Below are 15,170 nucleotides of genomic sequence, written 5' to 3'. Positions count from 1 at the left end.
AATATTATAGGTCTCTGGTTATGAATGTGCATTCACAGAAGGCAGTGCAATGGCCTGTCAGGAACTCTTAGCCCATTTCCTCATCATTCACTCTCTCCGTCTGCCTCCTTTCATCTCCAAAGCTCTGCCAAATCAACCTGGAGGGGAAGACGTTCTACTCAAAGAAGGATAAGCCGCTGTGCAAAGGCCACGCTTTCGCTCCCGTGTGAGGAGACCCCCATCTGCAGAGCCAGACGCACACTCCCCTCTGCATCCACCCTGCTACTTATCTCAGTCAACTGCATCGTTTTATGGCTTTTGTGAACCAATCAGCCGCAACATTATGACCACCGGCAGGTGCAATGGATACACCGATTAGGTTAACCATGGCGTCTGTTTTTAGGTGAAAGGTTCACGCTTTTCCAAGGAGAAAAAGTGGGTAAATCTAAGCTTAGGGGTCTCCAACCTGTAGCTCACAAGCTTCCAGTAATACTCCACCTCTTTCCAAGTTGCTCCCCAAACGTATTTCATTTCTACACAGACTTGATGAGTTAGATTTCATGACTGTCTTGCTGAAACAACTCACATTTATGGATGCATTTTCTGTAAATTAAGTTACAAATCTATTGAACGTGACCTTCAGACATTTAGGTACATATTGTATTAAAGAAGAACTAAGTAACCCCAAAAGTAACCCTTGTATTACCCCCTCGTAGTCCCTCTGGGGTTTAATGCAAGTGTTAATGGGATGATTGGGGGGTCTTTCATCTCCCCCCGGTGTCTCTGTCCAGAAAACTACCCTTGCAACTTCCCTTCCTCCTGGTCAGAGGCGCAATACACACTAATAGAATCACGAAGAAGAAGCTATCAGGCCAACAGGCAAAGCTAACTGTGGGCTAGCGCCACTTTAGCAGTGTTTACAGCCAAGTTTGATTTAAAAAAAATAAAAAATCTCCATTGTGTAACTGGGTTGTGGCACAATGTACAATATCCCTCTCTCCCTTTGTCTTTTCTATCAGTGTAGTATTTACTCTCACGGGCAATTAATGAGTAAAAAAAAACAGCAACATGCTCTGACACCTGCAGTGGCGCTCATGGCCTCTAGGAGCACGAGTTTCTTAGTTCTGCTTTAAGGAAATCATCTTGGCTTGGCATCGTAACTCGTGTATCCTCAAAGATTAAGTTGGTATCTGCCGTTTTTATTAAGCAAAATTGTCTAGTAGTGGAATATAGGTTGGAGATTCCTAGTCTAAGGATTGAAGGTCAAATTATGATGGCTGTACGTATGGGTTGGGTGGTCGCCGTCTGCCCTGGTGAATTTGAGAAAAAAAAACTTGGTGGTCACAATTTTACAGCTGACTGGCTAATAGGAAACACAGCTTTTGTGCACTGACCGGTGACTATGTTCGTTACAAATGTACAGTATGAATTTGATTGTCCACTACTTGACATTTGAGATGCTTAGCGATTGGACATTGTAAAGGGACATCGTGGTCCACACAGGCTTCACTCCAGTCCCGCCTCCTCTGATCTGATCCTTGTAAGTTACTGTCGCTTCAGTCAGACGAGGCGAGTCGGTTGGACCACAGAGCCTGTAATAATGTCACTTGCTGCTCTAATGATGTGCCATTCGGCCCTCGCTAAGTGCACAGAAATGGTGTGCCCCTTTTCTCAGTCCTCGCCTACTACCTATTAAAGTAATCGGGGTCCAGTCAGGCAGAAAGGGGTGTCCTACCTCGACTCTGCTGGACCTCGTCGCCCTTTCACAAAACTGCCTCCCTTTTTAGCACAAGGCAAAGTTAATGATCAATTATCCCGTGTTATTTCAAATTGATCGTTTTTTAATAGACGCACCAGTGACAGCAAAGTGGGCTTATTGGCTTTCTAAATGTTACAGCGCCTTAAGGAAAGACTGAGGCTTTAAATTGGGGACTCGCGAATAAAAAAAAACCACATTTTATTGTTACCTTGTTTATGGCGTAGATTTGTATTTATATGCTTCAGATTGTGTACGTTTTTATAGCTGCTTAAAAATAAAGTTTGGTATGGCAAAGAAAACACACAGCCGGATGTACCTTTTTTTCAGTCTGAAATTTCTAATTTAAGAAAGCTCGGGAACAATGTTGAACAATGTTCAACATTATGAATAGAAGGCAAAATGTCCATCTGGTCCAGTTGTTTTGATTTTCAATTTAATTGGCTACTCGACATTGACATGTTTTATACCATTTATTACATTATAATTGTGCACACAGATATTTCCTCATGAAAGCTAAAACCTCACCTTTAGCTACATAAATATTCAGATATGAGGTTTATTCATAAATTCGATTGACTAAGACCTCTGTTCAGCTAAAGAATACCACTTGCTTAATAATTCTCCATGCAGTGCAGTTTAAGAAACTGTTTTCACACTTGGGTGTTCAGAGAGATAAACCCAGCACATTACAAATAATTGTCAGTCCAGTCATTAATGTAACAATATATAATTTATTTACAACGATTTCAGGTTGAATTACTATACATACCTTTCTGAAATGTCATAGATAGATATATACATAAGGCCAAGTAAATACTTGAAAGCACTTAGAAACGAATTTTCAAAATTCTACCCACAAATCCATATCATTTTCCAAAAAGTACAGAAAAATCTCCTTCAGTAGAGGTTTTTTTTCATCGCCACAAAAGGTTTTGACAACAATTTACATCAACAATAAGGAACACAAAAGATAATTTAAAATAAAAACAACAGAAAAAGGATTATACAATTGCATAAGCGCTGTGGCATGTAATAAATACAGCATTTTTGACTTGCAGAAAGGCAAGAAACATGAATCCTGGAACAGAAGAGAAACATCCACAGGTACAGAAGTTATACTGATTTGACTTCAAAACTAAAAGTTTAGTTGAGTCAGTGACCAGAGCTTGGCACAAACCCAAACTCCCTCCAACACACTTCATTGACACTGAATATTAATGACCCACAGCAGACAATAGAGTGAGATGGATTATTCCCCACATACGAGTGAGATGACGAACCCTTAAACAAAGGCAAAGTGACGTGTTTCTGGCCCAGATTTCATCAGCAGTCTGAGCAGAGCGTTGGAGACGTGAGGAGAGGCTGAACATCCTGCCGCTGGTGAATTACATTACTTAAATGTGCTTAGACAACACATCCCAGACAATGACAGGGGTGATAACATTTCACACACAGTCTGACTGTACATCTGCCACGGCTCCAAACTGCTGCGTCGACGCTGTCAGCATCCAACTCTGTCCTTTAGCTCACACGGTCCCAGCAGCACACTAAGCAATGGGTTCATCTTTAAATGCTCACAGTTTACAAATAATCAGACATATGCAGAGAAAGGACATAATGAAATGTATAGAAACTTTGTGTAAAACAGTCTCTAAACCCTTAACACTGCAGAAAGTCTTCACTGCGGGATCGCCAAAGAACAGGATATAGGCAAACACGTCACGATTGGACTTGACAAATGCTGCGCCACTTTAGTGTCTTTTTTTGGCTTCATATTAAAATATAATTTACATTTCTTTACAAAGTCATAAAATAAACAGATTCCTGCACACACGCACACACACAGGGTGAAACTGTCTTGAGACAAACAGAAGAAATGAAAAGCCACTTGTTCATCACTGTGCCATGTGAACGGAGAAAGGGACGATGTGGTGGACTTTGGTTACCAATTTGTTCATATACAATATGTGACGTGACGGCACGCGGCCGCTATAGAAAAAGTATTTACATTTTAAATGTGACATTTCCACATACAAAGATTTTGTTTGGACGGTATTAGCACTTTCTGAAATGGGGCTTCATTAGGAGTTTCAATTGCATCTCCACATCAATTACATAGAAATGCTCAAGGTAGTTTAAAATCATTTTTAAAAAAGTAAGACAGACTGCACACAATGCAACTTAAAGAAAATGTAGAAAATATTTCCTCCCACAACAGTGACTTGTACATTCCCCGTATAAGACAATCTTCGAGGTGCGCTCTCTGATGAAAGTGAACTAAAGCTGGGACTGGGCTGTGGGCTCTTTCTTCTGAACAGACACTTCACATGCAACCCTGAGGCAGACACAAAGAGCTATGGCTAGTTTAGGATTGCTCAGACCTTCTCAAAGCAGTGACTCGACAAGTGAGCGGACGTCTGATCTGACAGAAGAATCAAAACTGAATATAGAGATGTGCAGTAGCTGTTGAGACTGTGAGGCTCTCGGATTATTTTTCCCTCTAAATCACTCTTGAAAAGGACAAAGCATCTTTGAGAGGACCGGCGTGACGTTATGAATAAGCCACTCTTAAAATTTCTTTGAGAGATAGGCATTTTCTCTGATGTGGAAATATGCTTTTGCCACAAATATTGAATGCTGCAACCCTCCCCAACCACCAACATGGCTTTAGGACTTAAAGCCACATTATCTCTCCTCAGAATAAGTCATTTGAAAAAAGGAAAAAAAAAAAAACACAGTTGGCACTTGAGTGGAGGCGCTTTATTATTCATGGAAGGAAAGATCCCCTTCAGACATAGTTTCTGCTATGTGCTCTATGACGAAAATTAATTTAATTTACAAATGTGAGGCGTTTTCGGGAACGTTAAGTGTCCGTACGCAACCCGATCACCCACAACATTATGACCACTGAGGAGATGGTATTTTGGGAGGTCAAATCAACATTGTATTGTGTTTGTAGTGTGCATTTAATAAATTATCACACTGTTTACCCCATTAACTTTAGAGATGCACTAAAAGCACAAGCATCCTTTGAGAACATTTTCAGCGAAAGGGAAGGCAATCTTATTTGTATAGCGCTTTTAACACGACACACCAAGCGTTTCACAAGGGACAATTCTTCTTTCACTCCGTTCTCGATGGGAGTGAGCTACGTGCCCTTGGGCTGAACCGACAAGAGCTGTAGTTTGAGACTTTGCTACAAGCCATGTTGGTGAGAGGTGGGGGAGTTCACAGACCCTGATGACCTCTGTGAAAAACAGTGATGCCAGGACAAACTGCCAGTTGCATAAATCACCCAAGTGAACCTGAACTCCACATTGACTTTTACTGTAGTTTGAGTTAATTTGCACTATCGGCCATCGGTTAAAAACGCGACTTGCATATTGCTGATTATAGCGCCACAGACCGTTTTAAAAAGGCAAGTTACTGTTCTCTCTAGGAGGCTCTTCTGTGTGTATTTGGATGGTGTTTGGAAAGGTGGAGGTCCCTCTTTTTGTACTGAACCGATTTCATGAAAGCAATTCTCATACAACAGACTTCATCATTTGGTTGTTTTCAAATGCTTGTTCCGTTTTGGCAAGGAATCCTAAAAGAAAAACCCTTCACCGCGTTGAAAAGTCAGGACATTTGGGCATCACGCTGTCATTTTCGAGTTGTACATTTCCCCCCCCCCCCTTTTTTTAAACCAATAGTCCATTAGTTTCCAATAGTTTTTTACTCTGGGTTAGCACTCTCCGTCCGACACCAGGAATATCATGGCTTCCTGTTTGCCGATGTCGGACATGACGGTGGCCAGCTGGTTGATGTTGCCGCTGTGGAAATGCTGCGCCTCCCAAAGGTCCAGGATCACTGAGGTGGGGCTCGCTTTGGACGAGAAATAACTCATGTGCCTGTGCAAACAAAAAGAAAGCAACGTGAGTGAGAGGCGAATCCCCTTTTTATTAAATGTGCCACATATTGAAGCAACTCGCGGCTCCTTGATACGCGGAGAAAACCTTTTCAGGCCCACTTTATTGTTCCACAGCCTCCGGTAAGTCTGTCAATGTCAACTTTTATTGCGCTTTTTATTGCCATCATCTGATAAAACATGTTTGAGTAAGAAAAACATATAAGAGGAACCATTGAACGCAACTTCAAACACCAAATCACCTGCAATAAGCCCCATTCTGTCTTTATTTGATGATGAAATTGGCTCTAAATCCCTCTAAACAAATCCTATACTCACTTTTGCAGCCATATCGGAAGTGACCTTTTTTTCATTTTGGCCGGAAGAACCTTTACAATCAAACACAATCGAAGCCAACAAAGCAGGGGCCCAGTGCTGCAGTATGTTTGATGTTGTGCTGGAGCTTATCCCCATGGAGCCAGGAGATGCCTATTTGATTTAATGGCCTTTTTCTGTTCCTTCAAATGTCTGGGGATTTACCAGTAATGTAGTGTGCGCGCGACATTGCAGTTTAGAGTGGTGGAAAGCATTTGCCACAAAGAAGGGGCCATGTAAGCGTGTAGTGTAGAAAGGAAGTCCCCCCTCCCACACAAAAAAAAGCACTTTTCACCTTTTGGAAGGTCAGGCTGAGTCCATTTTAAGTTCCTAGTTTGTTTGCTTGGTGAAGTGTTGAAGCTTGGAAGCAATGGCGTGACAGGCTTAAAGAAGTCACTGGGCTATTTTTGCCTTGATTGGATTTTAAAAAGCGAGGAAGTGACGGTCAAAGAAGAAAAAAGGCCAAGAAAGCAGTCTTTGTGACATTATTCAGATAAAAAAAGTCGAAGCTTAGTGTCCGACGTGTCAGCCCCGCTTATTCACCTCGCTGTGTGAAACATGAGCTTATCTTGTACGGCTCAGCCGCAGCCGTTTGCACCGTCTGGGGAGAAAAAGATCAAATGAAAGGTTCTTGGCATTTTAAGTTTTATTGATTGGGCCCAGTCTGAACACTGCGCACAAACAAAAGGCAGAAATACACTCTGACTCGTCGCCAGACTGCTGCAGCTCTTGTGCTGTTGTTGTTAGGGACAAACCAAACAGGAGCGCCTCTGTTCCTGTGCTCTATAGTCCAAATGAGAATTGATTATGTCGAGCAAAACATTGCTAATTAAGGCTGTAGTGCATCAATTCAATTTGTGATTAATTGGCTTGAATAAAGTTGATAAGACAAATTAAGTGTACCTATTTGATTTCATTACCAGGGCAAAATTAAATTGGAGGATGGGGATCAATGCAAGGCTTTTCTGTAGCAGGTAGCACTGTTAACGGTGAAGAAATGACTTGCTCTTGGGCACTCGTCCAAACCCATTCTGTCTTTTTTGGCCACTGATGGACACCGTGCCTCCTTGATTTCCAATTACTGCCTAAAAGTGCTGAACAAAATTGAGCTGCTATAAATTTAACTCCGCGCACTAAGCCGCTTACCTGGTTTCATGTCAAAATATCGCACCAGAACCGTGTCGCCGTGGAGTACGTATTAATCCTCTGACGTGCGTTACTGTGTTTACCTCACGTGGTAAACGCATTTCACATTGATTAAATACAATTACCAGCTGACCTTTTCACCTTTGAGCCTCGTGTGGCACCCTCGACAGTCGGGATGATTGCTTCTTCATTATTTTCAACGAGCCGCCTTTAAGTGCAGCACATGTGACAAATGGCCTGATGACCTCTATTCTCGAGAGCTTTGACGAAGCTCGACGTGATGAGGTTTCCACGGTAACCCTCACACCACTGAACAACCACTAATAGTCGTGTAATTTCATATGATTTGCTGTTATTTCTATGTACTGTATACCGCTGGAAACAGTTCAGTGCTGTACATTTCAACATTATGAGAATTGGATGTATCAAGTTATCAGTGGTTGAACATAAGGGTAATACACAGCCTGACCAAAAAAAAGGTCTCACACACTCACACACAGATTTTTTGTTAGCTTTGATTACAGCTGTGGCATTGTTTCAATAATCTACTGCGATGTCAAAAGATTGATATCCATTCAGTGTTGCATTAATTTTTCACCAAAATCCTGCATTGATGATGGGAGAGTGTGACCACCGCAGCACATCTCAAAGATTCTCAATGACGTTAAGATCCGGACTCAGATCACTGTCATGGCTAATCTGAGTGTGTAAATGATGTCTCGTGTTCCCTGATCCACTCTTTCACAATGTGAGCCTGATGAGTCCTGGGATTGTCATCTTGGAATATGCCCATGCCATCAGGAAAGAAAAGATTTTGTGATGGAATAAACTGGTCATTCAGGATGTTCAGGTTCAGCGGATCTCATTCTTTGTCGCTGAACCTAGACCTGACCAACCGCAGCAAACCCAGATCATAAGTTAGTTATATCCAGGGGCAACTTTTTTTCTGTTTCTTTTTTCTTCCAGGCAGTGTGGTACATTATACAAGATAAAAATAACTACCAACAATCCTTCTCAAATTGACAACAGCATATAGTTAGGCATCTGCAAGAAATGGTTTCAGAGCCATATGAGACTATCTATCTATCTATCTATCTATCTATCTATCTATCTATCTATCTATCTATCTATCTATCTATCTATCTATCTATCTATCTATCTATCTATCTATCTATCTATCTATCTATCTATCTATCTATCTATCTATCTATCTATCTATCTATCTATCTATCAGGGTGATTCTGATGAAGTGAACTGGTTTTGTTCTACTCTGGTCAGTGCTTTAGACCTAATTTAGTCCTGGTGTTGCATAAGTTGAGTCACATTCACTGTAAACATACCATTTTAAGTTGGTTCCTCCTCAATTAGAGAACTCAAAATCTCAATCTCGCAACGCCTAGCCATATGAAAAAGCTGTAGTGTTTTCCCTGAAGTTTACCTCTCTAGTTTGAGTCTCTGTGCTAGCATTCTCCAGTCGGCTCCGTTGGGACAGGGGGCGTCCAGGCTGCTGCAGATCTTCTGTCTGATGAGGTACGGGATCTGAAAGGCGCTGGGACCGGCCAAGGCTGTGCTGCTACTGTCCATGAGCATAAACTCCGAGTCCAGCGCTCTGGTGTCCTGTACACAATTATAGGTCTCTAGTCTATTAGAAAACACTTGACAGATGACATTGAACAACAACTAAGAAGGAAAGGCAGGAGCTCTGTATATTCTACACAAAGATATTGTCTCCCTCGTAGCATAATTGCCTTTGAGTCATATGTTAATGCTTTGGAAAAATATAAAACACTCTTTTGAACCCTCATAAAAATGACTTTGAAGGTGTTTGTTTATGCAGACGTGAAGGAGAGTAGAATAAATCAAAATATGATGTAATCCGGCTGGTGATGTCCTGAGTTTGCTTTTGTTTGTGCAATACTTTTTTGTAAATGTAAATGAGAAAAGTCTACATCATTTTTCTGTTTTTTTTCTCATGTGTTTAAATCTCTGGTATCATCAGAGCAAATCCCTCTGCCTCCAAGTGTTCAGTCATTTGCATATTGATTTTGCACGGGCGTTACAACAGATTCCCTCCTAATGCAATGAGTCTATTTCTTTGAGCCGCTATGTCCACATTATTTATAAAACCTTAAAGCAAACATTAAGAACACAGCCTTAGGAACTGCTGGGATGCAGACCATGAAGCGCGCGACACCGAGGGATTTGTAATTAGCGTAGCATGCTGCTAACAAAAAGCCGCGCGTGTTACCTTGGCGATGTTGAAGTCAAGGCTGAACGTCTGGCCCTCCCCCTCCACCTGCCACACGCACAGCTGGCAGGTGAGCTCACAGGTGCTCAGGCTCAGGCGCTCCAGAGTGAATGTGCAGTGCAGGTACCGCTGGGACCCGTTCCAGATGTGGTAAAAGGGGATCTCCTGCAACACACACACACAGCAATGCCGCAGTGAGCAACTAATGTCTAAAGTACGCCGCCTTCTTCTCCAAAACATCTGGACGTGCATTAATTACAGGCAGTGGTCCTGTCACTGTGAAGAGGAGAGTGTTGAAATAAATCGGAGGCAACAGACTGGTGGTGCAGGTCCAGGGGAATAATTTTGTCTTTAAAAGGGGTGTGTGAGCTGCCCGAGTGCGTCAAACCAGTTGCGGATGTTACTGGAACTGCAGATTTTTATGTCTTTGTTTTTGGTTAATATCGTAGTCATCAGTAGGAGAATCCATATGAAACAAAAACTGTTTCAAAGTTCATAGTCTCCTCTGTCAGCACATGAACTAACTATTTTCTCGGAAAGGCATCCAAATGTGGTGACAATATTCAAAAACATTGAGCATGATGTTGGCCAATAGGAAGGACTTTCAGACATAAAAACAATGTGCCAGGTTTGTGAATCCAATCACTGTCAAATACTGAAGAGGAGAATCATTTGTTAACCCAAATTCTAAATCGTGAACACGACCTATTAAAACCTCAAAAATGTACATTTATTGTGAGACTGAGCTAGCAATATGGTTCCCGGCCTAAATACAAGTGTGGAGAATGATTCAAACCTCTCTTAAAAGGAACAGGCCACCATGTTTCCATACTGAGATAAGTTCTTGCCTGAGCTTAGACGAGTTGATGCGTACCTGTCTGGTCTTTGTGCATGCCCTCCGTCACGCAAAACGACCAAAGATGTTATTAGCATTTGGCCTCTCCCAATGTATTCCTATAGCTCCAAACGGGGTAAGGTTAGAAGCGACCAAGCTCTTCCACGCACAAAGACCAGACAGGTACCCATCAACTCGTCTAAGCTCAGGTAAGAACATATCTCAGTATGTAAAAACGGTGGCCTGTTCCTTTAAATACACGCAGTTGAATGTTTGAATGCATTGACCACTACACTTTCATACACATTTCGTACAAAAGGAGCGCCGAGTTGCCTTGTGTATGAAATGCGTGGTGTAAATAAAGTTTCCTACACTGTGGCCCTCCATGCCTTATACATGTCAGTATACGGCCCTCGGTGAAAAAAGTTTGGACGCCCCCAGGCATCTGACAAGACAAATAAGACTTGACTGTAGACTGTAAACACACGAGCCACTAGGTTCTCCGAACGGAGCTGCCCACCGGAAGTAATCATCCCATTCAATACCCATTGATGTTTCAAATAGTTAAGATAAGACTGTCTTAAATGCATGACAGAGGTTAATCATCTATGTGGTTACTACTGACCATAGCGGGATACATTTGCAATTTAAAATGATGTGTTTTATGTCCATGAGTTTCCTGTCATCAGTCATCATCATTGGCGGTGTCTTGCGCAGAATTAGCAGTAGATTTGGTAATGCTGATGTTAATTTATCAATCTGGTGACGTAGCAATATGTAAATTGGAAAGTTCCGCAGTGACGCTTTAAATATGAATTTCAACAGGCCACGATATAGAGCCTGATTTAGCTAAAACCTAGTAATGAATTAAATGTACCATAACGTTGTCAAGTCCTATTAATCTCCATCTCATGATCACGACTACACCTGCATAAATGATCAAATAAGAACCATTTATGATGAAACTCACCTTAATAAATATTAGAGGCCATTCATGCTGACTCGCAAGACATTTACATTTGTGCCAAGTCAATAATAGCTGCTGAGATATTAAACCCAAAGACCTGAGCATTGTCTAAACAGATTGTAATCCATCTCAGTCTCGCACTAAATGCACATATTGTAATCACATGAACCAATTTACTGTTGCAATGGTGTCAATAATCCTTCCGTGTGGATAAAGTAAAGCAGCACTTACTAAAACTCACTGTGTGTAGGTCTCACTGATATTCGCACTGCGCCTCTTTCTGCCTTCCAGGTAAAGGAGAATTTATTCAAGCTTGACAATATCTACATCTCTCTCCCGCTTGCTGCATATTCATTGCTCGTTTACATATCCCCAGGGAAGCACTGAGGGGTAACTCCAAATGCACTGGGGCACACCTACTCCTCACTCCAGCCCACTCGTCAGCTCATCACTCAAACTGGGAGTGCAGTGCACCGCGGGCGCCAAAGGGGGGCACTGTTACAAAGGCAGACAAAGTGCAAGAGTGGGGGGGGGGGGTTAGGAGTTTGAAAGCACACTAGTCTTCCAGCGGCCCCAGAGAGACCAAAGGCCTTTTTTGACCGCACTGCTGAGAGGGGAATAACACTTCCAAATGAACAGGCGCAGTCCAGAGGAATCAGCCTCTGTTGTGGGGGACATTGTGGCTGGCCAGTGTGTTCTCTTCAGGGACGCGGCGCTTACAGAGTTACAGAGCACTTCCGTGTCCTCTATGAAGCGGCCCGGGACAACAGGTTAGTGGTGGGTATATATACATAGGCTTCTACTTCTTTGTAGCAACTTTGAGAACACAGCTATAATCAGTCAGTTGTGAGTTTGTGGACACTGCTGCTGATGCTCATGAAACTCTTCACCTTCCTTGTACAGGTCAATATCAAACCAGGACTAAACCCTGTCTAAAAATATATGTAGTAATGTAATATGCATAAACTGTCCGTAAACCAGAAAATAAACACAAAATTCATTAATTAAATCATTTAAATCTATCTTAGTATAAAATTGCCCGAGTTCCAGCTGGAGAAGCCCAAGTGCCACTAGTGTTAAACAGGCCACCGTTTGAGAACGCCTTTTCTAATTATGCTGAGCAAGGGCATAAAGTTGTTAGACATATTTTGTTAACGTTACCTTTAGCTTTAGCAGGCGATATCAAAAGACTAAAGAAAAAGCAGAATACTCTGTGGGAATCTGTAGCAGCAAAGCCCAAGCATACCTAATTCAATCTTAAAGTTCGCTACACTACAACAACTCTCAGGTGAGACAACTGCTCCATAAATCCTTATTATGAAAAAGTCTAAGGAAGAACTCGTTCACTTCACACACACACATATGCATCCAATATTTAATTTCTAGGGACAGCCAATTTAAAATAACTCCCAGGCTTTATGTACATATTCAATACGAACAAATGAGCTAGCCGGTTTAATGTGAGTTTTGATTCCCTTATTGGACAGAGCAGTTCTATTACGTGTCTGTGGTGATTCCCTGATGTGCTGTGACTGCCTGGTTCTTTGCGACCTGGCCCCTGGCACACACCTGGTAGCCACCGAGCAGTTTGCTCCTCCAGTGCGCCTGGGGCATGTCATGGAGGGAGAGGCGCAGGTTGTGGTAGCTGTCTTTGAAAAGCAAGACGTGAGGTTCGTCAATCAGACGGCCACCAAGCTGTCGCTCCATCTGCATCACCTCCTGAAAAACACAAAAGAGGCAGGAAACACACAGTACCAATGGTTAATGCCAAGAGAAATGTGCAAAACAACAGATATGTTTCCTGTTTTAGTAGTTCATTCAAGTGGAACACAATGTGCCACTGTCTCCACAGAGAGTGGGAAAATATGTTTAGTTATGATTCCAAATCTCTATTGTGCGCGCTATTTATACTTGACATCAATCAGCTGCAAAATCAAAACACTCTGCACAACTTTTATCAGCTTAACAAAAGTTATTGCCCTGAATTGATTATTCTTTCTCAAAAGAAATAAAAAAAACATTGCCTGCTTTAAAGGTCATAGAAAGATGAAAGATCTGGACACCATTGCCTGATTTGCACAGTTTTAAATCCTAAAACAGCATACACATTTGTAACACATACAAAAGATAAATCCAGCTCTCATTTGTGTGCGGAATAAGTCAAGTTTCCCCCCTGAGAGACATAATAAATGAATCTGAAATGAATCTGAATAACACTGTATTCAGCTGAGGACGGAAGCGATTATTTAAGTGAGGCTAAAATCAAAAGCTGAGAGCCACTTGAAAGACATGGTTAAAAGTGAAGGCTATTTGAGCACTGAAACAAATTAAGTACCACCCGCCTTAACTAAGTGCATTTTCTCCAGTTGGCTTTACCCAAATGTAAAAGCTTCTTGACCTGAGCTTACGGCCTTTAGGTCCATGTAGCGCCTCATTTGAAAGCAAAGAACTACAAAACTGATCAAAACTGACCTTTTTCCTTGCGTTGTTGCATCATTGTCATCTTTTTCAAGTTCTTTCTATATCTCATTTTTGCCCCTATTTTGTTGAGCTTTTATTACAGCTTCATCACTTTTTTGTCATATATTTGTTACTTTTTTGTTGCTCTTTTGTTGTTTTTTGTTGCGTTTTCATCCTTGTTTTCTTCTTGTTCTTGTCGCCATTTTGGTTTTTCAAGAAGCTTTTAGATTTGGGTAAAGCCAAACTTGAAAAAATGTGCTCTGGGGGGGTTAAGAATTTATTTTGAAAGTTATTGAATAGGACAGCACAGGCTGAAAGGGGGTGAAGTGCAGGGAGAGACATTCAGCAAATTGTCGCTGACTCGAACCCATGACCCTGACACTGCAACAACACATGTACTTGGCAGCCACCTTAATCACTCGACAATCAGCTGCTAACTAAACTAAACTAAATTTTTATTCAACATTGGGCCGATCCATCCAACCTTAAATCTCCTGTTTTTCTATGTTTCATAAACAAGCAATAACTGGAAAACTGTGAGGCAAAGCCAAACATCCCGTATGTTTCATTTTATTACCATGTCAATCATAATGAATCGTTTGTTCATGAATAATCATTGACTAGTATTGTGTCTTGTGTTGTATGAAGTTATGTCTAATATCTATACATTTTTGCAAATTATCACAAACACATACAGTAGAAAAACAAACATTTTACAGAACTTCCCAAGAGCATATTCTGCTGTTTACCTGGGCTGAGATGAGGTGAGTCAAGAGGTTATTATTCGTCGAGTGCCCATTGTTCTCGCAGAGTAAATCTCCTTAATTTCTTATTTGTAGATTTGAGGACCCATGTTTAATATTTAAATGGATTCGCTTAAAGACTCGTTTTTGTCAAATAACCATCTGGAATAAGACAATAGACACTGCATTTTCCTCTGATATGCAAATCTATTTCATTTCTTCTGTACTGTCAGTAACATTTTTGAGTAAAACAACACCATCAGAGATACATGTCTTATACTTCGACAAGAGAAGCATATTACAGCAGTGAAAAAAAGACCTCACAAATTAGCTGCGGAAAAGACCTCAGACAGTCATTATGTAAAGCTGTCTATAGAGAGATGCAAGACAGCAGCAGAAACCGGCTTGGAAACAAATCTAAGACACAGCATCGTCGAGAGGAGAGGTACATGTTTATGGTGGCCATATGCTGAACGGAACTTGCCAACACGGTTTCCCGTGGTATGATTTTTGCAAAGACATCCAAGTGAAGAGGAGAATTACAATTTTGTTTGCACAACAGTGATTCAATTTTCTGCCTTCATTCCCAAGGATGGGCAGGACTGATTTCAATTAGGAACGAACGGAAGCTGTTAATTATCCGTTTGGTTTTTTTACCTGCTTGTGCTATTTGTGACGCTTTCTTCTTCGCTGAAGGAGCACTCTGGAGCCTGAGAAATGTATTTCTGTTTACACAGAGCATTGTTAATGTGGATGTTTGCTCAGAGCTTAT

General features: G+C 41.5%; 2 protein-coding genes across 8 annotated transcripts in view; one reads left to right on the top strand and one right to left on the bottom strand.

Moving 5' to 3' along the window:
- pdlim7 (PDZ and LIM domain 7) overlaps positions 1-579 on the top strand; it is a 33,434-nt gene extending 32,855 nt beyond the window's left edge. For all 4 annotated transcript variants that reach the window (XM_079556940.1, XM_079556939.1, XM_079556942.1 and 1 more), the window contains one exon: positions 123-579. In XM_079556940.1, the coding sequence (XP_079413066.1) occupies positions 123-209 (87 nt within the window). In that variant the 3' untranslated portion in view covers positions 210-579. The remainder of the gene's footprint in view (positions 1-122) is intronic.
- A 1,943-nt stretch (positions 580-2,522) lies between these two features.
- Positions 2,523-15,170, bottom strand: part of unc5a (unc-5 netrin receptor A) — a 157,283-nt gene continuing 144,635 nt past the window's right edge. For 3 of the 4 annotated variants that reach the window (XM_079556759.1, XM_079556757.1, XM_079556758.1), the window contains 4 exons: positions 12,765-12,914; positions 9,394-9,558; positions 8,584-8,762; positions 2,524-5,628 (listed from right to left, as the gene is read on the bottom strand). In XM_079556759.1, coding sequence (XP_079412885.1) covers positions 5,463-5,628; positions 8,584-8,762; positions 9,394-9,558; positions 12,765-12,914 — 660 coding nt within the window. In that variant the 3' untranslated portion in view covers positions 2,524-5,462. Of the gene's footprint in view, positions 5,629-8,583; positions 8,763-9,393; positions 9,559-12,764; positions 12,915-15,170 lie in introns of all 4 variants that reach the window. The other variant, XM_079556760.1, reaches the window with a different exon arrangement.

Source organism: Gobius niger (assembly GCF_951799975.1).
Source record: "Gobius niger genome assembly, chromosome: 5".
In the NCBI taxonomy this organism is placed as follows: Eukaryota; Metazoa; Chordata; class Actinopteri; order Gobiiformes; family Gobiidae; genus Gobius; species Gobius niger.
The sequence above is the reverse complement of the archived record's forward strand: the minus strand, read 5'-3'. Positions and strand labels throughout refer to the sequence as shown.